The sequence below is a fragment of the Cutaneotrichosporon cavernicola genome, assembly GCF_030864355.1.
Source record: "Cutaneotrichosporon cavernicola HIS019 DNA, chromosome: 7b".
NCBI lineage: Eukaryota > Fungi > Basidiomycota > Tremellomycetes > Trichosporonales > Trichosporonaceae > Cutaneotrichosporon > Cutaneotrichosporon cavernicola.
The window spans coordinates 262,725-287,765 of NC_083400.1; the positions used below are offsets into that span (position 1 = coordinate 262,725).

The 25,041-nt window shown below is 59.5% G+C and overlaps 9 protein-coding genes across 9 annotated transcripts; 2 read left to right on the forward strand and 7 right to left on the reverse strand.

The window, feature by feature from the left end:
- Window positions 1-372: 372 nt before the first annotated feature.
- Window positions 373-2,344, reverse strand: CcaverHIS019_0703170 (uncharacterized protein; the record flags this gene model as incomplete). The annotated part of the gene is made up of 5 exons (XM_060603737.1): window positions 373-658; window positions 852-1,524; window positions 1,587-1,862; window positions 1,895-2,131; window positions 2,338-2,344. 5 exons carry the CDS (start codon window positions 2,342-2,344, stop codon window positions 373-375), a joined length of 1,479 nt encoding a protein of 492 aa, XP_060460001.1.
- A 428-nt stretch (window positions 2,345-2,772) lies between these two features.
- CcaverHIS019_0703180 (uncharacterized protein) lies at window positions 2,773-4,519 on the reverse strand (the record flags this gene model as incomplete). The annotated part of the gene is made up of 3 exons (XM_060603738.1): window positions 2,773-4,295; window positions 4,349-4,393; window positions 4,426-4,519. 3 exons carry the CDS (start codon window positions 4,517-4,519, stop codon window positions 2,773-2,775), a joined length of 1,662 nt encoding a protein of 553 aa, XP_060460002.1.
- Window positions 4,520-6,100: 1,581 nt separating this feature from the next.
- Window positions 6,101-6,995, reverse strand: CcaverHIS019_0703190 (uncharacterized protein; the record flags this gene model as incomplete). Its single annotated transcript, XM_060603739.1, has 2 exons — window positions 6,101-6,791; window positions 6,826-6,995. 2 exons carry the CDS (start codon window positions 6,993-6,995, stop codon window positions 6,101-6,103), a joined length of 861 nt encoding a protein of 286 aa, XP_060460003.1.
- A 690-nt stretch (window positions 6,996-7,685) lies between these two features.
- CcaverHIS019_0703200 (uncharacterized protein) lies at window positions 7,686-8,954 on the reverse strand (the record flags this gene model as incomplete). Its single annotated transcript, XM_060603740.1, has 1 exon — window positions 7,686-8,954. One exon carries the CDS (start codon window positions 8,952-8,954, stop codon window positions 7,686-7,688), a length of 1,269 nt encoding a protein of 422 aa, XP_060460004.1.
- Window positions 8,955-9,743: 789 nt separating this feature from the next.
- Window positions 9,744-10,101, reverse strand: CcaverHIS019_0703210 (uncharacterized protein; the record flags this gene model as incomplete). The annotated part of the gene is made up of 2 exons (XM_060603741.1): window positions 9,744-9,994; window positions 10,038-10,101. The coding sequence occupies 2 exons, from the start codon at window positions 10,099-10,101 to the stop codon at window positions 9,744-9,746; spliced, it is 315 nt and encodes a 104-aa protein (XP_060460005.1).
- A 664-nt stretch (window positions 10,102-10,765) lies between these two features.
- On the reverse strand, window positions 10,766-11,435 carry CcaverHIS019_0703220 (uncharacterized protein; the record flags this gene model as incomplete). Its single annotated transcript, XM_060603742.1, has 2 exons — window positions 10,766-10,966; window positions 11,037-11,435. 2 exons carry the CDS (start codon window positions 11,433-11,435, stop codon window positions 10,766-10,768), a joined length of 600 nt encoding a protein of 199 aa, XP_060460006.1.
- Window positions 11,436-12,532: 1,097 nt separating this feature from the next.
- CcaverHIS019_0703230 (uncharacterized protein) lies at window positions 12,533-13,798 on the forward strand (the record flags this gene model as incomplete). Its single annotated transcript, XM_060603743.1, has 2 exons — window positions 12,533-12,842; window positions 12,879-13,798. 2 exons carry the CDS (start codon window positions 12,533-12,535, stop codon window positions 13,796-13,798), a joined length of 1,230 nt encoding a protein of 409 aa, XP_060460007.1.
- A 778-nt stretch (window positions 13,799-14,576) lies between these two features.
- On the forward strand, window positions 14,577-15,674 carry CcaverHIS019_0703240 (uncharacterized protein; the record flags this gene model as incomplete). Its single annotated transcript, XM_060603745.1, has 1 exon — window positions 14,577-15,674. The coding sequence occupies one exon, from the start codon at window positions 14,577-14,579 to the stop codon at window positions 15,672-15,674; it is 1,098 nt and encodes a 365-aa protein (XP_060460008.1).
- A 919-nt stretch (window positions 15,675-16,593) lies between these two features.
- CDC15 (uncharacterized protein) lies at window positions 16,594-21,330 on the reverse strand (the record flags this gene model as incomplete). The annotated part of the gene is made up of 1 exon (XM_060603746.1): window positions 16,594-21,330. One exon carries the CDS (start codon window positions 21,328-21,330, stop codon window positions 16,594-16,596), a length of 4,737 nt encoding a protein of 1,578 aa, XP_060460009.1.
- Window positions 21,331-25,041: the final 3,711 nt, after the last annotated feature.

Sequence of the window (25,041 nt, forward strand, 5' to 3'; positions counted from 1 at the left end):
CCTTCCCGGCGTGGGTTTCAGCATATTGGCAGGTTGTGTTGCCTGTCTTACTCCCCTTGTAGGCTCACTGGTCGCTGGTCACCAATTGCCACCGACTCGAGTACTCGTGGGCTTGCGGGATATGCCCCACTTGTGTTTTGACACTGAGCAACGCAAGCCCGCCATCCAATAGAGCCACGGAACAGCATGTTCAACCGCATGTTGAACGCACACTCACCGTACAAGACCAGTCACGCGGTAGATTGGTTCTGAACCCGCTCAGAACACCGTCCAACACCCGCGCCATGCATGAACAAAGATACATATGTCGTAATACTGAACAACTTCTGACTCTCGCGTCCGTCTATTACTGTATGTTGCGCCATCTCCAGATTACAGCTCGCCGCCGACCTTGACCGTACGCAGGATCCACCACGTCAGGCCGGCAATGCCGCCCAGTGTCGCCAGGCCGCGGATGATGATTGCGACCACGAGCGCGTGCCGTACAGCCTGGTAGAATGTGCTCAGGGCTGCGCCAGACCAGTTGGTGCGCCGGTCCGCGGCGCGGTCTGGGCCATGCACACTCTCTTCCCAGCTGCGCACGACTTGGCGGTAGCGGCGGCCAAAGACCCAGATCCAAAAGTTGACGTCCGGGTACGAGAAGCGCGGGAAGACGGCACTGGGGTAAGCGGGGTTGTGGGGTTGGGGCGCGTGTTCGCGGAAGCATTCGCATTGTCGGATCATTTCCATTCACCCCTTGCTGCACGCAGCACGGCACGGGTTGAACACCCCGCTGCTTGGACATTCATCCCGTGCTTGGACATCCATCCCGTGCTTGGACATCCACCCCGTGCTTGGACTCGGTTACTCACGTCACTCCTGGGCCGACACCGCGGCGGCGCTTCTCGATGATCTGGACGCTCGGCTTGCGCTTGGCCTTCGAGTGCGAGTCCGCCATCGCCGTAGTCGTACGCGCGCCTGGCGTGCTTGCGTCACTTGGGAACCACTGCTGGTCGAATGTCGAGTTGACAGTCACAGGCGTGCGGGGTCCAAAGATGGTTGAGCGAGTTGGCGAGCTACCCGTCGAGTCGGAGCGGAAGCGGCCGATTGTCGGCGAGCCAGGTGTCAGGAGGCGCGAGTTGCTCTCCTGGTTCGGGCAGTGGGCAACGAGGTCGAGGCTCATGCCAAGACTGAGGCCCCAGAGACGCAAGAGACGCTGCCCGCTCTTGACATCGAACCACGTCCCGCTCCCGCCCTCCGGCGGTTCTTCAAACTCCATGCTTAGGTCAAAGCCCTCGGCGACGTAGTTTGGCTCGTCAGGCAGAAGGATGCACCCAAACTGCATCTGGCCAACGAGACCGCGCAACGCCCACCGCACAAGCTGGTTGCGGGGCGACAGGCGCGTGCTGATGTCAATGTCGATGTACGCCCACTGGCCTGGGTCGAATGGCGGGGTGAGCGACGACATGGGGATCCAGTGAACCGTCGAGACCTCGGACGACTGGAGCTCGGGCGTTGGCGAGAATGGCGAGGTCTGGAGGAACACTGGGGTTAGCGGGGTGCACGATAAGAGCGAGTTGATAATTGGCGGCGCAAGCGCGACTTACCAAATGGAGACAGAATCATGAGAAGGCGCTTGCCGAGCGACGTCGTGATTTCTCGCTCGTCAAGACGGCCCACCTGGACAAAGTTGGACTCTGCGAGATCGATCCCGATCTCCTCCCACGTCTCACGGAGTGCCGTGTAAACGGCGCTGTCATCTGACGGCTCCTGTCGCCCACCGGGAAACGCAATGTGGCTGCTCCACCGGCTACCACCGGTACCCGCAGGCGCACGGCGGATGAACAGGAGCTCGGGGACGGTGTCTGGGTGGTTGACCCAATCTGGTGTGAGCGACTGTAGAGAAAGCACTCACCAAGCCGCAAAAAGTCGTCAAACTGCATGCCGACGCCAAACTCCTCCTGCGGTACCACGGGACCAGCATACCCATCCGGGACTGCGCCTTCGAACACGAGGCTTGGTGCAGGCTTCATGCGGATAATGAGTGCGACTGACGCGCGGCGCGGCTGCGTCGGGGGCGAGAGGATGAGGCGTGGCGGCGTGAGCCGAAGGCTCTGGATGAGTGCGAGCACGTTCTGTGCTGGCACAATGTCTGCGAGTGTGAGCGGGGTGGGGTGGGGGGGAAGGGGTGGGGCAGGGCGGGGGAGGGATGGGGGAGGGCGGGGGGGATGGAGGGGAGAGGGATGGAAGGGCGGCGGGCAGCGATGCGGCGCGGGAAGGCGCGTGATGGGTGGCGGTGGGACGCGCATTGAATAAGGTGCGATGATTAGGTGTGATGCGAGATGTGATGAGACGTACCAGACATGGTGGCGATAATGTCCTATGTAGTCTGGATGGGGAAGAAGCAAAATGGAGAATGGAGAATGGAGAATGGAGAATGGAGAATGAAGAAATGAATGATCGTGGGAGTTGGGAGTGGCGAACGAGTGTTGGGATTGAGATGGAGATGAATGATGACTCTCTCGCGATCAAAGTTGAATGAGTGGGGGGGTGGTTGGATGATGAGATGGGTGGAGGGTGGACGAGTGGTCGCACAGAGCGTTTGTCGATTTCTTTGGGGATAAAGGAATGGAATGTTGACTTAACCGGACCATCACGTGGCATTACCTAATTCTCCCAAACGTGACATACCGCGGCCCCACCTTTTCCTCCTTTGGGGCCTCGTCCTCGATCAATGACGTCGTTACGCAGCTTATCTCATCACATAATCTCATCTACCTCTTTTCTGCCACGCTACCCTCCAATGCCGAACATGCGCGATCGACGACTGCCAGGCGGGGCACGCACGCGCGGCACCCTCCACCCGTCCGAGACAACCGCCGCCGCGACAGGCGCCTTGGGCGGTGGGTTGAGTGCGTGTGTGCTCGGCACGCGTTGCTTGAGGGAGGAGGACGAGCCAGATGGGGCGTCCAGATGCGCGTCCTTGGGGCTGTCTGTCGAGTTGGAACTATTGTCAAGGACAGAAAGCGGCCGGTCAGGCTGGATCCTCTGTCTCTGGATACTCTCGGCCATGGCGGTGGCGACATGCTCCTCGTCGGCCGGGACGAGGGTCACGGGCTTGCGTCTGATTTTCTTTTCTACGACTCCGTTTCCGTTCCCAACACCATTCTCAGCCGCCGTCTCGCGTAATGTCTGCGGCTCAATAGCGGCCGCGATGGCACTCTCGATCCCATGCCACTCGGGTGGAATCACGCTCAGTCGCCACTGCCGACTTCCTCCGCGTGGAGGCGGGGTGGCGGGGGTGGTGGGCGGCGTCGGGGGTTGCTTTTTCTCCTCGTCCTCGTCCTCGGCCTCATCCTCGTCCTTGAGCGTCTCCATGTCCAACGCACTCAGACGGTGCTCGACTTCAAGCACCGTGTCGAGCTGTGACGCGTGTCGGACCCGAGAAATGGTCGGGGACATGGGTGTGGTGGGTGGAGTGGCGGGCTGGGAGGGGGGTTGGGAGGGGGGTTGGGAGGGGGGCTGAGAGGGAGGTTGAGAGGGAGGTTGAGAGGGGGCTCGCGAGGGGGGATCAGAGGGGGGATCAGAGGGGGACTGGAGGGACTGGAAAGCAAAGTCGCGCTCGATGGGTGGCATGGGCGTGGCTGGCGGGGTGGCGGGTTCGGCGCGGGACGTGGTTTCCGGAGTGGACGAGTCAGAGGTGGAGGTGGAGGTGGAGGCGGAGGGGTCTTCGAAGATGGCCTGGGCGAGGGCGAGGGCGTGGTCCATCTCCAGCACTGGGGCGAGCTGGTCTACGACCCGCGTGCGGGTTTCAGGCATGAGCGGTGTGGCGGGTGGGGTGGGCGGTTGGGGAGTGGCGTCTGGCGTGGGGGGTTGGGCTGTGGCGTCTGGCGTGGGGGTTTGGGGCGTGGTGTCTGGCGTGGCGGGCTGCGAGGGCGTGGTGTCTGGCGTGGCGGGCTGCGAAGCTGACTGGGTGGGCTCAGTCGAGATGGGCTCGGATGTCTGGCCTTGCGTCCAGCCCTTACGCTTTGGCTTCTGCGATGGCTCGGCCAGGATCTCGGCCAGATCCAATAACCCGCGCTGGCTAATTGGTGAGGGAGGTTCGCTCTCCTCTGTCAACGCCGGCATGGCCTTTGCTGCCTCTTTGAGGGACGTCATTTCCTTCTTCTTCTTCGGCGGTGCAAGGAGCTTTGTGACTTCTGGTGAAGCGGGAACGAGGCGGTCGGGCGGTTGGTCGTATTCTGTCTTGTGGGTGTGAGTGTGGTCCCATAGGCGGCCGAAGAATGAGCGGCGGCGGGTATCGGTATCGGCTTGGCCTTGTGTGAGTGGTTCAGTCATTGTGAGTGGTTCAGTCATGAGCAAGACCCACCTGTAGAGTGTGAGAGGGTACGCCGCCTCTCTCTCTTTGCCGACACTGTTGTCAGTCTCACCCACGCCCACGCTCACGGGGAACAATGCCGTCGCTGGCAATGCGCCGCGCGTCGCCGCGATCGACACCCTTGCCCTTCCTGTCCTTGTCCTTGATGAGCCCGAAGAGCATGGTGAGTTGGTGAAGAGAGGAGAGATGGATGCGTTGGCGTTGACTTGGGCCTCGTCAGTGCGCGGCCGTGCGAGGTGGTATGGGATGGGCATGGAGAGTGGTATGGAGATTGGTATGGAGATGGGCATGGATTGGCATGGTCGGCTTGGGCTTGGGCTTGGATCCGTCCCCGAGCTCAAGGGACATGTCGCAGATAGGTAGATGGGTATATAGGCAGATAGTCAGACATGGCCAGGAGGACAATGGAACTGCGACGAGGTATGGTCGGGACGGCCACTGTCAAGATGGCAAGCAAGATGGCAAGATGAGGGCCGTGCGCAGAGCGGCCAAGGCCGAGCACGTGTTACTTGGGCAACTGATGCTGGATTCAGGTTTAGCTGCGTGCCAGAAACCGTACATCTCACGATACGACGTCGCCCTCTCTTCCTTCTCCCCCTCGCAATCCAGACGGCTTGTCCGCCACCTCGCCTCCTCGCCTCCCCGTCCCCTTCTCCGCACGCGGATGTGCCGCCTCGGCGTCGACCTCGCGTTCCTGTCTTAGCGCATTCCAGCCATGACATACCCTCTCGACGAGCCAGTCTCTTGCGAGACTCACGCCATATCCCAGGACACAGAACGCCAGAACACCAAAGAGTTCGAGGGGTGGTGCGTAGCCTAGTGCGGGAAGGGCGAGGAGAAGGAGTTGGGCTAGGACGATGGAGAATGACCAGAGGTGGGGGCGCATCGGGGGGGGGGGGGGGGGTGTGGTGGGGGGGGGTGGTTGTGGGGGAGGAGGGGTGGGTTAGAACAGCGGCGGGAGGGAGGAGAACAGCGGTGGCGGCGAGTAGAACAGCGATTCGTGATGGCCAGAAGCAATCATCATAACGAGGCTCGAGAATGGACATGTTTGTGTTTGTGTGCAGGGTACATGTACAAGGGTCCGGTCCTGTGGCGTCCGGAGTGGAGTGGAGCTGGTCCTGGCGTCCGGAGTGGAGTGGAGCTGGTCCTGGTCCTGGCATGTCGCGGGGCGTCGGCGCATGCGGATGTCAGTAGGGCAGAGAATGAGGATGTCAGTACGGCCAAGAGAAGCACGCGTGATGTGACGAGGTGCAACAAGGCATGGTCCATGGCAATGTGGCTGTTCCGAGGGCATCAGCTCGGTCATCGGCCGGCCGTCGTGTCTCCTGATGTGATGGTCAACATCAACATGGCGATGGCGATGGCGATGGCGATGGTGATGGTGATGCTTACCACCGTCGTCTCGACGTAGCCACGCACCGTATACAAGGTTGTGGATTCAACTACATCTGTCTCACTCTAACCAGCTTCAGGGACAGCTCAACCAACGCGGCAATGCGCGGGCTGTTCCCCGCCAGGGGCAGAAATTTGGGGTGGGACGTGATTAGAACAACCCGTCTTGGCCCTGATGTCTTGCGAATGGACAACATCTTCAGTACCGCCGCCATTGCAACCCCACCCCACCCAACCAACCCACCCAACCAAACCCAGCCCCCACTCGGCCCTCGCTTCGCTCGCGCCTTGCTCGGGCCTCGCTCGGGCCTCACTAGAATACCCATACACACGCACTATAAAAGACACAAACTAGTTGGCGCCAACAGCGAGGGCGATGAGGCGGCCGACACTGACAACAAGGTTGCCGACGCCCGAGAGGTTGCCGTCCTCGACGGCGCCTGTGCCCTCGACGACGTGGTCGGTGCCCGGAGCGATCGAGACGGTGGCGTTACCCGAGGCAGAGGGGAGCGCGGCCGTGGCGTTGAGCGAGGCCGTGGCGTTGAGCAAGGCCGTAGCATTGGCCGAAACAGTAGCGTTAAGCGAGGTTGTGGCGTTCAGCAGACTCGCCGAAGGGAGGAGGGTCGAGCTCGACGACAGAGTGGCAATCGAGGAAGACGAAGTAGAGCTAGAAGTCGACGACTCAGTCGACGGCGTCCAAGTCGAGGTAGAAGTGGGCTCCGGAGTCGGGGTCGGGGTAGGCTCAGGAGTCGGGGTCGGCTTGGGCTCTTCCTTTGTCGTCGTCTCTTCCTTGGGAGAGCTGCCACCACCACCGCCAAAGCTCCACTCTGCGTTAAACTGGCCAGTGGTCTCGTAGTTGCTGTCGAGCTGACGCATGGCACCGGGAGAAAGGTCGATCTGGCCATTGGAGCAGGTCGCACAAGCGTCCTGGACCTGAGCCGAGACGGATTTGCCGTTGTAGGTTACAGTGATCCACTGGCCACACTTGTCCTGAGAAAAGTCACCGCTGGTGGACAGAGCGACGAGGGGGAACGACTCGTCACTGGGGTTAGCCTACGTTTGGTTCATACACTCACCTGTAATAGTAGCCCTGGCAGGCGAGGTTGGGGTCAGAGTCGGTGCTACGGAAGAAGGTGACTCGACCAAAGTTGCGCTTGGCCAGGTGCGAGTGGTCGCGTTTCTGGATGTGAGGCACGGCGACGACCTGCGAGGCCGCGAGGATGCCAACAAGAGAGGCGAAGAGCATGATATGTTCTGATGTTAGGATAAAGGGATTGATGGAGGGAACGTACATGGTAAGGAGATTGTGCTACAAACACTGTCGGGGAGTCGGAGGGAGGACGAGGACGAGGATGAGGATTAGGTCGAGGACGGACGAGAACGAGGACGAGGACAAGGACAGTGACCGTCAAGGAGAGTGAGTGGGTTGACAGAAAAGAGTGTGATGGGTCTGTGATGGATGAAGCAAGGAGAAGACGATGGTTTGCGAGGTCGAGAGGGTCAACTGTTGGGGACCGTGGATGGTGAGGTCTGTGTGTACTGACTAGTCTACTCATCCATTCAGTTCAAGCTAGGGTCCATCCACAAAGCCACCTTCCTTGCCGGCTGTGCCTGGGCCGGAACTTGCAGTCGGATTAGGATTCTCATTAGACAATGTACCTGGCCTCATTAGTCTTAAGCAGCCATCGACGCGCCGGGCCAGGGACAGAAGGGACCACAGGGATGGTCATTCCGCCAAGGCACTGGTCTGCGGTTCCACTTGAAAAGGGTAATAGCAAGTTCTGTCCATTGTGAAGATGCAGCCAACCCGCTCTCTAAAATAGATTCACCCCTCGACAGGTTTCAGCGCCCAAGCGGCAGATTCATGTGGCGCTGACCCAAGATCCTGCCCCACTCGCCTCGCCCTGCCCCACTCCCATCCCCTTGCATGTGCCAACTACAAACCATCACCTTGCACCTGGGCGTGTTCCTTGGCCCAAATGTCGTTGTATGTACGCAGCGCCGTGTCCACCACTTCCCTGTCCCCAAAGCGGAGTGGGTCCAGCGCTTCCCGCAACTCGGCATCTTTCATCTCCCCCTTGCCAAGGTCTTGCAGGATCATGTCCGCAATCAACCCCGTCGCCCCCGCAGCATGTGTGACCCAGACTCCCACCGCAGCATACACTCCCTCCCGAACCCGACCCACCAGGGGCATTCCATCCGGCGTCACCTGGAACAATCCATTAAACGCGTATGCCGTCCCCTCCTCGCGCGATTTAACCATGGCCGCGAATGCGGCGTCGGCTTTCTCTCCTCCCTCCGCTGCATCTCCTTTGTCGGCCGTAGTCATCCCAATGAATCCCGCCGCCGTGTGTGTAGGTAACATGGCGAGAGCCCGAGTGATGGCGTCATCGAAAACATCATCCCATGCCCCTGTCGCGGTATGGTGCCGGTCCATGGCGCGCGTACTCACGTGTACCGGGTCGTGGTCGTAGCTTCCCACGCCATCGACGGATCCATGATCGCGCGCATAGACGTGTGCTGATGGAAAACGAACGAACGGGCTATTCGGCCTCGTGGCCCGTGTGGCAGAGTACGCGTACGGATGCGCGACACTCACGACGGCCGGGAGAGAAAGCAGTTGGCCAGACCACACACCCGTACAAACCACGATAATCGTCGCGCTAATCGTCCCGTTAGAAAGCACAATCGCGTTTCCCTCCACTGCCAACACGTTTGCGTCGAGGAACCTTGCGCCACAAGAAATCGCTGTATTTTGGTACGCGGCCGTGATGACGCGTGCATTGGCCGTCCCGTCGTCTGGGAAATACAGTGCCCCAGCGGAATTCTCCACGAATGCCGGAGCAAGAGTGTGGGCCTGCTCTGCGCCAACTATCTCAGCTCGCAGGCCACGAGACCGAGCCAATACCGCACGCGGTTCCATCCCTTCTAGTTCCTCAATTGTGTAAGCGACTTCCAGGCCTCCCACGGGATTAAAACCTCCGGCGATTTGACGGTATGCTTCAACAGAGCGTTTGGCAAGCTCGGTCAGAGGCGCGCGCGAGTTCAACTGCCCCACGAAACCGGGGGCATGTCCCGTCGAGCCCCGGAGGCCGCGCACGTCCCTGTCGACGAGGAGGACGCGAGCGTGCGGTGCAAGCCGGGCGGCGAGGGACGAGCCGACGATGCCGGCGCCTACGATGGCGATGTCGTAGTCTGGTGTCATTGGCTGTGATGTCGGTGTTGTTGGTGGTGGAAAGAGTTAGGAGGGGGATATGTATACAAGTCGCCAAGGAATGATGACGCGTGTGGGTTTCGAGTCGATCGTCGCGGGACCACTTGGAAGCCAAGGTTTCCGTCTTGGCTGGTTAGGTGTGTTTCATGGGTCCGAGTCGGAGGCCGATGCCGAGGCCAAGGCCGAGGATTATTAGCTGGACCTGGAGGCCGTCTCTGTCTCTCTCTCTCTCTCTCTGTCATTGGTTAAGCGCGCGTGCGATCAACAGAGCCGGTACCTGGCGCTGGCTCGGTTCAGCGCGGCTGTTTTTCAGCTAGCCATCGACATCACGCCATCGACACCATCACCACATCAGTCGAGATCAGCCACGTCACGAGTACAGCACTGCTGAGACCGCGTCGAGCTCGAGCTCGAGCTCGTTTAAACCCGCCAACCGGCTGCGTGTATCCGTATCTCTTATATCCCGACTACTCCTCTCCACAGATGTACCGGAAACGCCTGTCTGTATCTGGGGAGGTGTAAATCATGCGAGTACGACGACCTGGCCACCCTGGACTGGCTCCTCCATCTCGGCTGCCGCCAGCCGTGAGAGTATAGTAGACATTAACTATCAAGGTGCCGCCGTGAGAGTATAGTAGACATTAAACTATCAAGGTGCCGTAGAGTATAGTAGACATTAAACTAAGGTGCCGCCATGAGAGTAGATTAAACAGTAAACTAAGGCAGCCTGGGCCAGGCGCGCACGGACCATTACACAACCCTCTCAACCCCTTCCTCAGCCTACAGGGCGGCACGCAGACCCCCCGACTGGTTTCTCGGGGGCGGCCGAGGCCCACGCTGGCTCTCTTCTTTTTCATTCGAGGCCGAGTTCGAGGTGGATCTTGACGCCCGCGCTTCATCGACATACGAAGCCAGTTGGGCGGGCGACGCTATCCGCTCCACCACAAACTTGGGCGGGGAGTGTTGGTTCTGTACCTCCTTTACAGGGGGAGGCGTTTCTCGTTCTGGTTCTGGGTCTGGTTCGCGCGGACCTGGAGTCAGGAACGGAGAAGGAACGGAGAATACGCGACTCACTCTCACTGCGGAGTAAGACGAGGAACCGGCGCCATATGCGCACGAGAGAGCGGGTGGTACGCATCCCGTCGCGGCGAGCGTCAAGTTGGCCAAGATGAAAAGGATGGCGGCGAGCCAACATACCCTGTGACTCCGACGTCGGGGGTTTGGGGTTCTGTGACTCCGACGTCGGGGGTTTGGGGTTGGAGTAGGATCGACAGCCACCGCTCGGACGGTCCTGCGTCAGTCAATATTCTCCCGATGGCAGTTGTTCGCCTCCTCATCCCTCAGCAAAGCCAAGGCACGGTCTGTGCCCAGTCAAGGAGACACAGAAGGCTAGACACGCAGGTCGAGGCGAAATGTAGACACGCAGACCTGCGTCTGTGTCAGTGTCCCGTGGGTTTGTGTTGGCAACTTGTACACTTGTACACTTGTACACTCGTCTCGCACCATTCTCGGTCGTGCAAACGAGCGTGCGCTCACCGCGCTCGGGCCAACGCTCAATTCAGTGACCCTCATGACAAGGTATGTATTAGAATATTAGCATTAGGGCAGATTCTGGAGGCCTGCGCTTTGCGTGCTTGGCCCAACCCTACTCACATCGGCAGAGCTGTGACGGCGAGGTTGCCGTTGCGAGCGGGTGGGTAGCAAGAGCGGCACTCACTGGAGTGCAAGGACAGTTAGCAACCCCGATTCCTGGCAAGCCGCCTTTGAGTACAAGCCGCCTTTTCGTACAGTCTCCATCACGTCTAATCGACCTTCATGACCTCGCCCCCTGTGATTTCCACGAGTTTCTCAAACGCAATAGCGAACACTGCCTGATGATGACCTGCCGCCGCCCAGTTCTCTGGATACTTGCCCAGTTCCTCATCGACAATTGTCCGGATCGGCTGTGGGAATCCGACTGGCGCCACGCCCCCAATACTAAACCCCGTCGCACTCTTAACGACCTCGGGGTTAGCGCATTTGATCGCACTCTACTCACCTCGGGTTTAGCGCATTGATCGCACTCTTACTCACCTCGGGTTTGGCGCGTTTGATCGCACTCTTACTCCACCCCAACCGCTCGCCCAATGCGCGCGTGTCCACACGATGTCCACCACTCGTCAGGACCAGGAGAGGTTTCTTGTCGCCCCCAGTGAAAATGAGCGAGTTGGCGATGGCGCCCGTGGAGCAGTTGAGCGCCGCGGCGGCAGTGGCGGCCGTGTTGCCTGTTACGGGGAGGATGCGGATGGCGCCGGCGTGGCCGGCGGCGGTTAGGGCTGCGGCGACGCGGCGGACTGCGTCGCGAGAGAGGACCATTTCAGGGGGTTCGCACGGCGTCGGCGTCGTCGCGCCGGACGGGAGGGGAGTCGTGCCTGTGGTGGATGGGGTGGACGAGGCGACGAGTTGCACGGCGGATGGCAGAGGTGCGGCCATGTTTGAGAGATGAGAGGATACGAAAGTAGTCTCAAGCATTCGTGGGACGGATACGGCGATTCCCGGTGTGATCGGGCAACTTGCGGGCAACAGTTGCCCGCACTCGTCCGAGCCAACACCATCGCACAACTGAGCGTGCTCACCGTGATCGGGGCCCACATGCATGACAATGACATACTACTGGCTTCTAGCCAACGTTCAAATCAACTCCTCGCGCAGATAGTCATCGCGATCGCGCCGCGTCCATCCGTGTCGTCAGAGTGCACTCATCGGCTGCGGATGAGCCCCGCGTTATTGTCCGCGCTTTCGACGATGAGGTTGAAGATGTGTGGGTTACGTTGCGGTCCAGTTGAAGACGTGTGGGCTACGTTGCGGTCCAATTGAAGACGTGGTGGTATACGTTGCGGTCCAGCGTGCCATGATACGCAATTCCAGAACTGGAAAATTGATATGGCAAAGAGGGGAGAGCCCTACGGTTCACGAAAGTGATGGAACAAAACCAAAGTGGAGGTCACGAGGTCTGTATCAGAACGCCGAGGCCCATAGCTCAAGCAAGCATGGACCGCAGTTGACAGGAAGTGATGGCATCTGATTTTGCGGTGTTGACAGGAAGTGTTGGCATCTGATTTGCGGTCATTGTCAGCACTATCCTGGGCCGGTCGAAGATGACCCGATAGACGTCGCTGGGAGCATAAGCCCACGGCTACAGCGTCACGAGTGGAGACCGGGCGAACACCACCACATCGGTTACACATCATGGCCATAGCCCAGCTTGCCTCGCCATTGAGCATGCCTCGGAACTCTTCCCAGACCACGACCTAGCGACTCTCGGCGGGTATCTTATCTGGGCGGCGAATTGGTTTGGTGCGGAGACGGATAGCGCCGATGTCCGACACCCGGGGATGACCCGGATACACGGCCTCTCGGCCGGGCATGTCGGTTATCCCGGACCATCGGCGCTACCACCTCCGTACGCACCACGCACCATCGTCTTGAGCACACGCACATGCTCCGTTCCTCTCGCCTCGGCGGCCCCTCGGTTACATATTACCTCCACAGCTCTTGACTCGTCACCACATCCCCCTCTCAGCAAAAAAATGGCAAGCCGCATCAACACCATCGCAGGTCATCTCGGGCCCTCGAGTGGCAACCCGCGTGTCGACCGCCTCACGGCCAAGCACGCCGACGATATCGTCGTCACCTGCGCAAAGCGCACCGCTCTCGGCAAGGCGCGCAAGGGCGCCTTTGCCAAGTGCTCGTCGGACGAGCTCCTCATCGCCACCCTCAAGGCTGCGAAGAAGGACATTGGCATCGACCCCGCCCTCGTCGACGACATTGTCATCGGTACTGTCCTCACCCCTGGCGCACCGTACGCTGGACGCGCAGCATCGCTTACCGCTGGCTTCCGTACGTCTTTTTTTCCCTAATTGAGCTGACGCGCAGCCGACACAACTCCTGTCCAGATCGTCAACCGCTTCTGCTCGTCCGGTCTCATGGCGGTGCAGGCTATTGCCAACGAGATCCGTAACGGCGAGATTGACATTGGCCTCGCTGTCGGGTTCGAACACATGACTGCGAACCCGGATGACGGGGCGCCCAAGCTCGCGGACGAGACGATGGCGATGCAGGTCGGCCAGGACTGCGCAAAGCCCATGGGCTGGACATCCGAACAGGTCGCAGGCGAGTTCCACATCTCGCGCGAGGAGATGGACGCGTGGGCTGCGCAGTCGCATAACCGCGCCGAGGCGGCGCAGAACTCTGGCATCTTCGCAGACGAGATCGCTCCTGTTACGATCAACGGTACCGTCGTCGTCAAGGACGATGGTATCCGCCCCGGCACGACGCCCGAGAAACTCGCCAAGCTGCGCGGCGCGTTCGCCCAGTGGCCGCCCTCGCAGACCACTGGCGGGAACGCTTCGCAGATCACAGACGGCGGCGCCTATGTGCTGCTCATGACGCGTCGGCGGGCAGAGGAATTGGGTCTCCCTATCCTCGCAAAGCACGTCGCAACCACGTCGATCGGTCTCGCCCCACGCATCATGGGCATCGGACCGTCCATCGCCATTCCCGCCATCCTCAAGCGTACCGGGCTCACCATCGAGGACGTCGACATGTTTGAGATCAACGAAGCGTTCTCGTCCATGATGGTCTACTGCGTCAAGAAGCTCGGCCTCGACCCCAAGAAAGTCAATGTCAACGGCGGCTCCATTGCGTTTGGACATCCCCTCGGCTGTACCGGCGCTCGCCAGGTCGCCACGGGCCTCAACGCTATCAAACGTACGCACGGCAAGATCCTGGTCACGTCGATGTGCATCGGTCTCGGCATGGGCGCGGCCGCGGTGTGGGTCAACGAGCAGGAGTAAGGATATGTATGTAAGCAGTTTAGCGATTATGAGTAGTATGAATTGTAGGTGCCTCCAAGCTGTATTCCAGACATTCCAGGGTTGGGGGGTGGTTCGGATGAGGCCGTGACTGAATTGACCGTGTTAGATGACGCAAGGACAATCTCGGACGCGTTTTGAATTCCTCTCATCCCCAATCGATTCCTTTTCAGTTTTCAAACAAGACTTGATCAGGTCAGTCATGTGAGTGGCAAAAGATTCAATCCGACTCTGAGAGCTGAAATACTCAGCCACTGACGCCGACACTGGTCACCCGCATCACCCGAGTGGTGTCCTGCGGCACTTGAAAGACGTGCGACCGCCCATGTCATGTGTGTCTCTCCCACGACAACAGAGTGCTTGAATGAGGGCCGCGAGCCGCGTCCCCAGCAGCCCGGACACACCACCACCGATAGTGTCTTTCCTCGGAGATGGGACGGAGTGGATTTGTTGAGTTGGGTCTCAGTTAGAGATTTGGTATTTCAACAGGTTGAATGGGCGGAATGCTTCTGATGTGTTAGTACCAGAGTTGGCAGTCGCGTCGCCGCTCCCACTGTGTCACCCCTCATTCGTACCAGCATTCAACGCCACCGACGCCATGGCACTAACAGGCAGACACGCAAGATCCGAGACACCCCCCTTACCGCCCTCCACGGGGCTCGAGTCGCACTCGGCAGACCCATACGCAGCCCGTGTAGATAAACAGTGCTCCGCCTCCCACCAACTTTCCATCACACTCACTCTATCACTCCACCATACCATGACTGTTACATTGACTGTCGACCCTCCGACGCCGATGAAGGGCGTCCTCGCTCTCAATGCCGACGCGGGTGTGCTGGACACGACGGCCCATCCCAGCATCCTGAAGCGCTTGATCGCACTCGCGCCCCATGACGTCAAGCTCACCTTCCGCGAGGTGTCGCGTACCGCTAGAGGTCTGGCCGACGATATATTGTTCGGACACGTCGTCGTGGCCCAGTGGGGCTCGGCCACGTGCTACGACAAGGGCAGAACCTCGCTCTTCGCACTCCTCACTCCCGCAGGTGACAAGCTCCCCGGTAAGCCCATGTCGTCGGATAACAAGCACTGGAAGCGCCGCCTCGCCCACACGGACATTATGGACAGCACGGTCCGTCTCCCCAGCTTCCAGTGGGAGACGATTGTGCATGAAGGCCGTCCCCGCGTCCTCCGCCGCCTCATCAGTGGCGGGCTGTGGCGCGCATCACCCAACCTCACCGCTGTCGATCTGCTCGTCCTCTCGCCACTCTCGCTGAGTTGCAGACTCGGCCAGGACATGCTCACGGCCTCGTTGGTTGCCAAGCCCAAGAAACACGTCATCAACATCCTCCTCGACCTCGCCTATCGTGGAGCACACTTCCCCGTCGGCTCGGCCGGTGAGCGGCACAATAACGCCGCCGTCCTCATCTTCTCCATGCTCCCTATTGGTGGCGCCCTCCATCGCCACTTGTATTATCCGGGCGACGACGACCCGCCCGTCACCGCACGTATCATGAACCTCACGAGTCCCGGGGAGGACTTTTTCGACTCGCTCGCCACCGTCGTCGCGTCAGGCGTGTATAACACCTACACCCTCGTGGGACTGCACGAGATCGACCACCACATCATCGGCACTGACCACTACCTCGAGCCCAAGACGCTCAAGGCGCGTATCGTCAACCTTGTGCGCGCTCGCCAGCACCGCTCGTCGGCCATGGGCCTTCCGCCACACATCCCGGCCGCCGAGCTGGAACAGTCACTCACACTCGTGTCACACCATGACTATCGCCTCATGATTGGCGCCGAGCAGTACGAGATCGAGACGTGGCCCCAGGCGCCGGCTCGTTGGTGGGCTCCCTAATCAAGTGACAGCAGACGGACCCCAGTCTCAATATAGTGTTCGCAATCAGCGTCATGCTAGTTGTCATCGTTGCAAAGTGTTGGAGAATCTATGCGTGGGACAGTCGAGGTCAACCTTCCCTCACCATATTGTATGAGATATATACAGATCGTCCTCCATCTCTAATTCTCTTTCATCCAATACTCCATTTCTCAACTTGTTCTCAACCTCTTCTTCCTTCCCATCATCCCAATCTGCTCTTCAGGAACACTTTCCCGTCCCCAGACCACACAAGCACTCCAGCTCTTGCCTGGACTTCAACTCCTCCCCTTCTACACCCCTTCTTCCCATTCTTCATTCCTCCTTCCAATCAATACTCCTTCCCCTCAATACTTCTTCCCTTTTATTCCACGTCTTGAATATCCTCTACGATGCTGCGCCCGATGGCGTGTTTAATCTCCCAAGGGACGCCTTTGAGCCGTGGTTTGAACAGCAGTCTCCGGGCTTCAACCTCGTGATTATCTACCACCTCATCCTCCTCCAGACGGGCAGACGTCTTCTCGAGCAGTTCAAGGGGAGATCACTAGTTGAGCCTCAGAAATTCACTTCTACACACACAAGCCACTCCCACCCAACTGCACCAACGTTCACCTTCCCCGTACAGTACCCAGCACACCCAACAAGGCCAACTAGAGCAACGTTTTCCGCACCTTCCTGCCAGATTCGTTTGGATGGACGAGGCACACCTTGTCTCGTCATCTTTGGTGCGCACCATCTGCAACGCACATATGTACTCCAACCAGCACAGTTCATACTCAACTCGTACTATGGCGGAGGGGAGTTTCTCCGCCACAGCTCTACTCCGCCGCAGTTCACGAGGCAGGTATGCATGTGTTTCCCGCCCCGACTAGGGGTGCTAAAACTAAAAGCACAAAACAGACTACTGCACGACACAGTCGCCCTTCTTTTCTCCGCGCACGGAGCGGCGTTTGCCGGGGTTCTCGACTGGCGCGGGCATCTTGCGGTCCTCTGGCGCGTTGACGCGAATGACCGGGCGGTCGTACGTCGCGTCCTCGTCGATGCGGAGCAGCGACGTGGAAGGGTTGGGGTGCCGTGGCCCCGTGCCCGTCTCGTCCGAGTGGTCGCTGAGGCGGGAGCGGAGAGAGGCGGGCTCGACGCCTGGCGAGTTGTGGCCAGGCGTGCTCCCTCCGCTCGAATAGCGGCGGCGCGAGTCGAACGAGCTGTTGGACGGAACGACGAGCGAGCTCTTGCTCTTGTTCCGCGAGAAGAGGCGGGCTGGCAACGACGAGATGCCCAAACCCGTTGGCTGGTCTGGCGATGACTCGCCAGTGGGTACGCTCCAGTCCTGGTGGTGCGCAAGGAGGGCGAGCTGTTCACGTACGTCGCACTTGGGGTGCGCGCGCGCAGCACACTTGGTGTGCGTGATAAGGCCGCAGGTCTGACACAAAAGCGCCTGCTTCTTGAGGCACTGGAGGCAGACGTGGCAGGTGATGGGCTTGGCGAACGATGTTTTGACGAGTGCGTGTGCCTTGCCGCTCGAAACTGCCTCGGGACTGCCTTCCCGATCGTCCTTATGATGCACGACGTGCGAGTGCAAGCTGACCATGCTCATCTGCGCCAAATGAGCCGTGTCGCCCAAGTCGATCATCGATGCCGCAGCAGATGGCGCGCCTGCCTGCGCGTTACTCGAGAAGACGCGCTGTGACTCTATCCTGTGGTGGGCTGGCTCCTGGCTCAGTCTGCGCAGGAACGGCAGCGAGTCCTGCGGGCGAACCAGGAGGTCGCCGCGCCCAGCGCGGACCCACTCGTGCTCGAACAGCATCGCTGCCGTAGGGCGCAGAGCAGGCTCCTTGACAAAGCAGAGCTTGAGGAAATCTTGCAGCTCGAGCGACGTCTCGGGCATTGGCGGCATTGGGTCCTCGACAATGCGGAACAGTACAGTCATGCTGTTCGGCACGTCCGAGTAAGGTGGCTTGCCAGTGATGAGCTCGATGATCGTGCATCCGAGCGACCAGATGTCCGACGCGGGCGACGCGCCCGAGAGCTTGATGACCTCGGGCGCCATCCAGTTTGGCGTTCCCGCAATCTCGTTCTTGAGAACAGTTCGCCCGATGCTCGCGCGCTCGGCAAAGTTCTCGACAGCGCGCATGTTGAGCGACACGCCAAAGTCGGACAGCTTGATGTTGCCATTCTTCGTCGAGAGAATGTTGGCCGCTTTGAGATCGCAGTGCACAACACCCTGCGAGTGCAAATAGTGCAAACCCTCGAGGATCTTGGCAACGTACGACGCGACGAGGCGCTCATTAAACTTGCCAAACGCCTTGAGCGTCTGCCCGAGCGAGCCGTTCTCGACAAACTCGAGCACAATGTTCAGGAACTGGTCGTCTCGCGACATGCCCTCGTACTTGACAATCCCCGGATGCGAGAGGCGCTGCAGCACTTCGACCTCGCGCATGACGTCGCGCACCTCCTTCTCCTTGACGCCAGAAAGTCGAATGCGCTTAATGGCAACCATCTGGCCCGTCGAGAGGTTGAGCGAGCGGTATACCGAGCCGAACTGGCCACGCCCAATGCAGTTACCCAACTGGTACCGCATGCTCTCGTGTCCTTCCGAGTTGTTAAACTCGAGAACCTGCAGCGAGCCGTGGACCATGCTGTCGCGGCTGTTGTTATTGTTGTGGCTGAGCGTCGGCGTGCGGCGGCTGGGAAGATTGACCATGGAGTGGTTGTTCAAGTTCATGATGCGGCCAGACGTGATTCCGGGTGGGGCGCAGTCGGCTGAGCGCCGGCGCTTCTCCTTGGTCATGTCCTTGGTCATGATCCGGGACACGCCAAACTCTGCACCCGAGTCTACGAGCGCATCAGGTGACTGCACCATGCCGCCGTGCATCGAGAGGCTCGGAGACGCTGGCGATTGCGGACGCCTTGGGACATAGATCTTGCCGTTCACGCTTAGCCGCCTAATGCGAGGACGAGGCGGGAGCTCGCTCATTGGTCGCAATGGCATATGCGCAGCTTCATCACCAACACGCTGCTCCAGCTCAGTGCTCTGAGTGCGCGCGGCACGCGAGACGGGGCGTAACCGCGGGCTATCTGATCGTCTCGGGTTGAGAGGAGGGCGAACCGCGCCTTCGAGCGCTGCGAGGGACTGTGACAGTGCGAAGCCACGTGCGTCGTCCTGGATGTGGTTCGCCAGGGACAGGTCCTCAGTGCTCGAGAGCAAGGTGCCGATGATCTTCCGTCTTGCCTCCTGCAGCGTGTGTTCAGACACATTGCGCGCCTCGGGCGAGTTGCACGACGTCGACGACTCTGGTTGCAACGACGAGTCAACGATGGTCGCCTCATCGAGAGCGTGATGGAAATCCTCGCCAATCATGTTGGCCCCCGACCCGTTGAAACCACTGGCGCTCATGCTGGAGCGAGAGTACGACGAGGGGACATGAGAGCTTGCACTGACGAGGCTGGGCGTCCTCTCACGCTCCTGCAGCTGGCTGCGTTCGGGTGGCGTGCGCTCATGTGGCATGCGGTCGCTGACACCGTGAGGCGGGCTGCGTTCCTGAAGCGGCGTGAGGTACGAGGACGAGTGCGCGGACGAGACGCTGCTGTTCCACTCGTAGCTGGAAACACGCGGAGAACTCGAGTCAGACGCGAACGAGACCTGCACACGGTTGCCTGCGCGCATGAGCTGTGGTCTGGCAGTAGACGCCACGGGCACCGGCGCAGGCATCGGGGTAGAAATGGTAGGGATGGGGGGAGCATTGGAGGCCTGGGGCAGGACGTCGGGGAGAGCGGGTATTGGTGGAACGCTCACAGCCGCGCCGACTGGAGACAATGGGGGGTTGGCGGTTGTCGAGATGTTCTGCACAAAGCCCTCGTTGTTAGTTGCCGTCCTCCCTGCTGTAGCAGTCGTGGTCGAGACCAACGTGCCGCTGGAGGTACCGTTCTCAGTGTGGAGCCGGTCAAGGAGGTCACTCGACCCGCTGCGCTGCAAGCGGTCGCTGAGTGTCCGCGGAGCGACGCATGTAACGCCAGACGATCTTTGCGACGGCGTAGTGGAGGTGGTTCCGGAGTGACTTGGAGACTGAGCCATCGGGGTCGACTGTGAAGTCTCCGACTTTGAGGACAAGCGGAGGCCAATGCGCACGCGTGGGACATTTGTGGGGCCGGACATCTGCGCAAGGACGAGGACGGTGCGCGCGACAAGCGCCAGGCCTTCTGGCGAGTGCTCGTCGAGATCGCCGATTCCAAACATCTCGCTCTCGGGCACACCGACTTCGCGGCACGACGACAGGAAGCGATCGAGGTTGGCCTTGATACGCGTCTCGTCCTTGGGCACCTTGACGCGCTGGATGCGGGACGGTTGCATGTGGAAGAGGCGGTTAAAAAGGAAGCAAAAGATGATTCCGTCGGCGAGCGCGTTCACAAACACCTTTCGCTCGCGTGCCTTTGCGGTCGCAGTGATGTTGCACGCTCTTAGCTTGGCCTCTTGCGCCTCGAGCGGCAGGTCCGAAGGGGTGTCGTTGAGCAGATCTGCTGCGGCCTCAGACCATGAGCTGCCCCACGTTCTCTCCATCCGCTGGAGCATCGCAAGCCGATCTTCGGTGATCCGTTTGATCTCCATGTTGCGCTCCGACTTCTGGAAGTTGGCAGCGCGCAACGACGGCGCGATGAGGTTGATGATGTACGTCGCGGCGAAGCGCAAGTGGTAGTGGTCTTTGGAGAGCAGCTGGTTGCGGCCATTGTCAGGGAGGATGAGAGACGTCTGTGAGAGAGAAAGACTAGCTTTCGAGGCGTTGTAGGGGTGCGTGCTCGCATAGCCCAAGCCAAGGTTGGTGCGCGAGTTGTTGTTGTGCAAGCTGGTACGCGAGCTGTTATGCAAGCTGGTGTGCGAGAGGTTGTGCAGACTGCTGCGTGAGTGAATGAGACTTGTTTGTGACAAGCTCATGCCGAGAGGCGGATGTGAGCCGTGCATCGACGTCATACTCGCGGAATGCCCGTACCTGTACACGCTGTTGTAGAGTGCGTTAGGTGGGCCGCGTGCCGGGAAAGTGTCACCAGTGCGTACCGTCGAGTGTAACGGCCCGCGTGACAGTTGACGACCATGTCCTGCACCATTTGATGGCCGGCGCGATACTGCTCGAGGAGTGGTGACGTCCAATGCCTCACAGCTTGGGCACCTAAATGTGGGCGTGATGGGAGTTGTTGGTGCCGACTTTGCTGCCGGCGCGGGTGCCGCAAGTGGAGGGGGTTGTGGAAGCTCCTCCTGCTCGTCCTCCGGCTTGGCAACTGGTGTCGAGACTGACCGATGTCTGGATTGGAAGAGCATGCCGAGCGAGACTCTCCCACGCTTCTTCCCCGTCGTCTCTGCCCCATTCTCTGCAGCCGCGGCCTTGCTGCGCTGCTGCTGTGCGCGCCTCGCAGCACCAAGATCCGGTGTGCTACGCGAACCGAGTTGCAGATTGCCCATGTGTCGGAGGTGCCGGCTTGTGCGCGGCGGCAACGGGGGCGGTGACTCGGGCAGGTCGAGGCGGACACGCGAGGAGGACGCGGGAGCTTTGAACGAGCCGCGACGAGAGCCGGCGCGCGATCCAGGGCGAGACGATTGTCTCTCGAGATTTGTGGGAGGGATATGAGAGGCCGGCGACGTAGACCGCATGGCGGACGGCAAGTTATGTCCCGACTGCCGCGCGGCATCTGTCGGGGACTTGGACTCGGGGTTGAAGAGACTCCGAAGTCTGGATCGCGCGGATAGTTGTGGTTCAGATGGGGAGCATTGGGACTGGGGTGATGATTGTGCGGATGTGGGGGAAGTAAGGGGGGCGAGCTTGAGGGGCTCGGGTTCGGGTGTCCGGTCTCGTCGTTGGAACAGTTTCCGACGACGTGGGGGCACAGGCGGTGGGGCAAGCCCATGCGCTTGTGTCACCGGTGCCACCGCCGGCTGCGCCACTGCCGCCCGGTCGGCAAGTGACATGGGGAACCGGGATCCCAACGGTGAGGTTGGTGAGTCCACGCGGCTCGACGGAAGGAGATGAGGAGCGTCGTGTGGTTGCTGGCGACTAGCGGCGAGCATCGAAAGATGACAATGTGAAAGCGAGAGGGAAGCGGGATGGCATCGAGTGTCGAATTGAACGATCGGTGACAACCGCCGACGTAGCTCCTCCGAGTCTGCTCCGGATCAGCCCCCGTCACGACGCCGAGAGTAGTGCGACTAACCTATGCGTTGCCGCTGTTGGAAATTGCTGCAGCGGGGTGCGGGAGATGCAAGACGGGCTCAACAACTGCTGTTGGGTCAACATCAATCAGGAAATCAACGGAATGGGCGGTCCAGCAACAACAGAGTAAGGCAAGCAGCTCTTCGTGAAGACAGCTCATGCGTGCGAGAGTGATGAGCCTCTCCCGCGCACAGACGGTGGCGTGACTTCGGGGGAGGGACCTGCACTTGATGCAGGAGGCTCTCCCCCAACTCCATGGTCCGTGTCCAAAGGGAGCCAGAGGCGCAATCACCCCTTGGACAGTGAAGGCAGTCGCTTCCGGGGCGGCCCAGAGCACGAGCGGGTGTTATGGCGGTAGCTAGCGCCCGGGATAGCACCAGGTGCCTGGGAGGCGCTGGCGGAGAGGGGATCTGCAAGCGACCATGATTGCTATGAGCGGCAGTCAGTGTGCATGGACGTACATGCACACGCGAGGTGTTCTGCCCGCCCACCCACTCCCCTGTAGCTCGCAGCGCTCGCAGCGGTAGCTCGCTAAAGCTCGCGGATTCAAGCCCCCACTCCCTACTCAGTCCTCCAGCTCGCCAAGCTGGCGGACTGCCCTTGGCTATCCTCCTCGTCCTCTTGTCACTCACCAGTGTACCTCGGTACTTGCGATCGCGTGAGTCGAGTGGACGGCGAAGGGAGGATGTGACGGCGGGGAAGGTGGAGGCGCGTAGGAGAGGCAAGGTGAGGGTCAGCCGCAAGAGTGCGGGACCTGCCGATCGGGGGCCTTGGTCGGGCGGGTGTCGAGGGAGTGGTCGGCGACGGATGGGTTACGGCGACGAAACGGGGATGAGGGAGTGTAACGGGGTGTTACCGGGGGTTTGGTTGGAGTGGGAGAGTGGAGAGTGTGGATTGAGGTTAGGTTGAATGGGTAAAGTGAGTCATGAGCCTGGCTCAAAAGTGTCGGTGTGTCGGGCTGGCCGGGCAGGTGTGGCTCGCAGAACAAAGTCTAGTTGGGCCCAACAGCAATTCAACTCAACCAGTTGAATTGAGCAGCTGCAAGCAAGAGAGGGCGATTCGGAGGTGAGGATCCGAGGAACTGGAGCTTGCTTGTTGAGAGAGGATGAGGAGGAAGAGAGGAGACGAGGAGGAGGGATGAGTAAGGAGGGAGGAGCAAGGAAGGAGTAGCAAGGAGGGAGGAGCAAGGTGCAAGGACAGAGTACTAACCACAGAGTGTAATAGTGTGCAGTGTGCATTAGAAAGGACGGGAGACCCCAAAGGGCAATTAGTACTTGCCAAGTAGGTCCCACACAGTCTAGGCCTGTATTTTTGCCTGCAGGGTGAAATCTCAGAGGGTCAAGAGGGTCAAGAGGGTCAACGAAATGGTCGTTGTCAAGGAGAGACGCCACCCAGTAACTAGTACCGAACAGAAGGAGAACCAGACCTGACCTCACAGGCTCACATGCTCTCAATAATCTTTTCTATCCATAGCGCAGTTAGGGTAATACAATGTAGGTCAATCGTAAGAATACCTGTATTGATGGCTGCGTACTCTCCTCTACATTGAGAGCAGAAAGAGCAAAGTGGGTGTAGAGGACTGACTGACATGTCAGGGTGGGAGGGTGGTTTGAGCGATCAAACCAGGTCCCACAAAGTGTGTCCATGCCCTGAATTCCTACATCAAACAAGGTTTGGTACTCTGCAAAGTAGTTAGGATCCATTACAAAAATAACTATTAATCGGCCACCCCCCGCCGGCCCCGGTCTCCCCGCTACGCCGCACCCGCAGCCACATCACGCTACATGAATTGAGCGCCGGCGTCGATCTACGTACTCTTCTGCGTCCCATTGTTCTATACTGCTTGAATTGAGCAGGGAATTGGGACATGTCAGAGTACATGAGCGCACTGGTCTATGGTTTCCTCGGTGGGGTTGGCTGGGGACCGACACCTCGAGACCAAGGTATGTCAGTTCTGGAGCTTTTGTGCCTGCCCTCCCCGTCATTCGGGAAGCTGTTCCCACGGGCGGGGCGGGTCATGTTAGTGTCTGCTGCCGCGACCCAAATATCTACATCAAGCAAGTAAGAGTGGTCCAAACATTCATGTACAAACAGTACAATTCATAACACTGGAAGATCTGTAGAACACAAGCATGAGCGGAAGCCGGTGTTGCCGAGCTAGGACGGAAACGATCCCGCACGCCTGTCCATCGAAATAGTGGCGTCCGGGTTGGAACGTTCCGCACGGCTAGAGTGGCGGCGCAACCGATGCCTTCTTTTCTGGCAAGGAAGTATTTAGGGGCTGACAAGCGGCGATGACGGAGCCCTGCAGGAGCTATAGGACGTATCTCCTTTACGTGCGGCTTCGGAGCTGCACCACCATCCATGACAGTACGACGCAGGCACCATTCCCCAGATGGCGGTGGCGCCTTCTTCAAGTTTGAACAGGCATGCAGCCCGTGGCGCTTTCTTAAGTCTGAACAGGCATGCAGCCCGTGGCGCTTCTTAAGTTTGAACAGGCATGCAGCCCTCAGGGATCGGGCCCCGTCCAGCGCGGCATGCACAGAAAAAACGCGTCGTGTATCTAGTTGGAGCAGAGCTGAATCCATTAATCAGGTTAGTGTGGGCCATATTGCAGGCAGCCGGGTATGACGGCTGGTTGATGGTTGAGGGTTTGAGCATATTGGAGATTGGAATTTCCGAGCTTAGCTAGAGTTGTACCTGGCTGTTGAATTGCTCCGAACAAGCCTCGTATGCCTGCGTAACCCTCGTTGTAGATCGCGTTACACTGCCTAGGTTTATAGGTTATACATTTTTTGCGCACGTTCCTTTCGTTCGAATGTTTCTGCGTCATCCGTCACGCGCGTATGTACGTGCACTGTAACAGTTTAGATGGGGTACGGGAGGTAAAGCGTTAAATCTTATCCCCCTATCTGTGGGCTGTGCACGTGTTTGTCCAGAGATGATAACAGCTCGAGCAATCGGGTGATGCGTGACATGCCGTGTATGCCGTTGAGGGTGAGGGTGGTGGGGTTGAGTATGGGACATTGATTCAGTGGCCAATTCAGCGAGAGAGGTGGGAACTGGGATGTGCCAAGGGAGTTGAAGCAGATGTACAGTTGAGTCGACGGACAAACTAGGGCGCCAGGGCGCCAGTCGATCTGCCATGTCCTCTC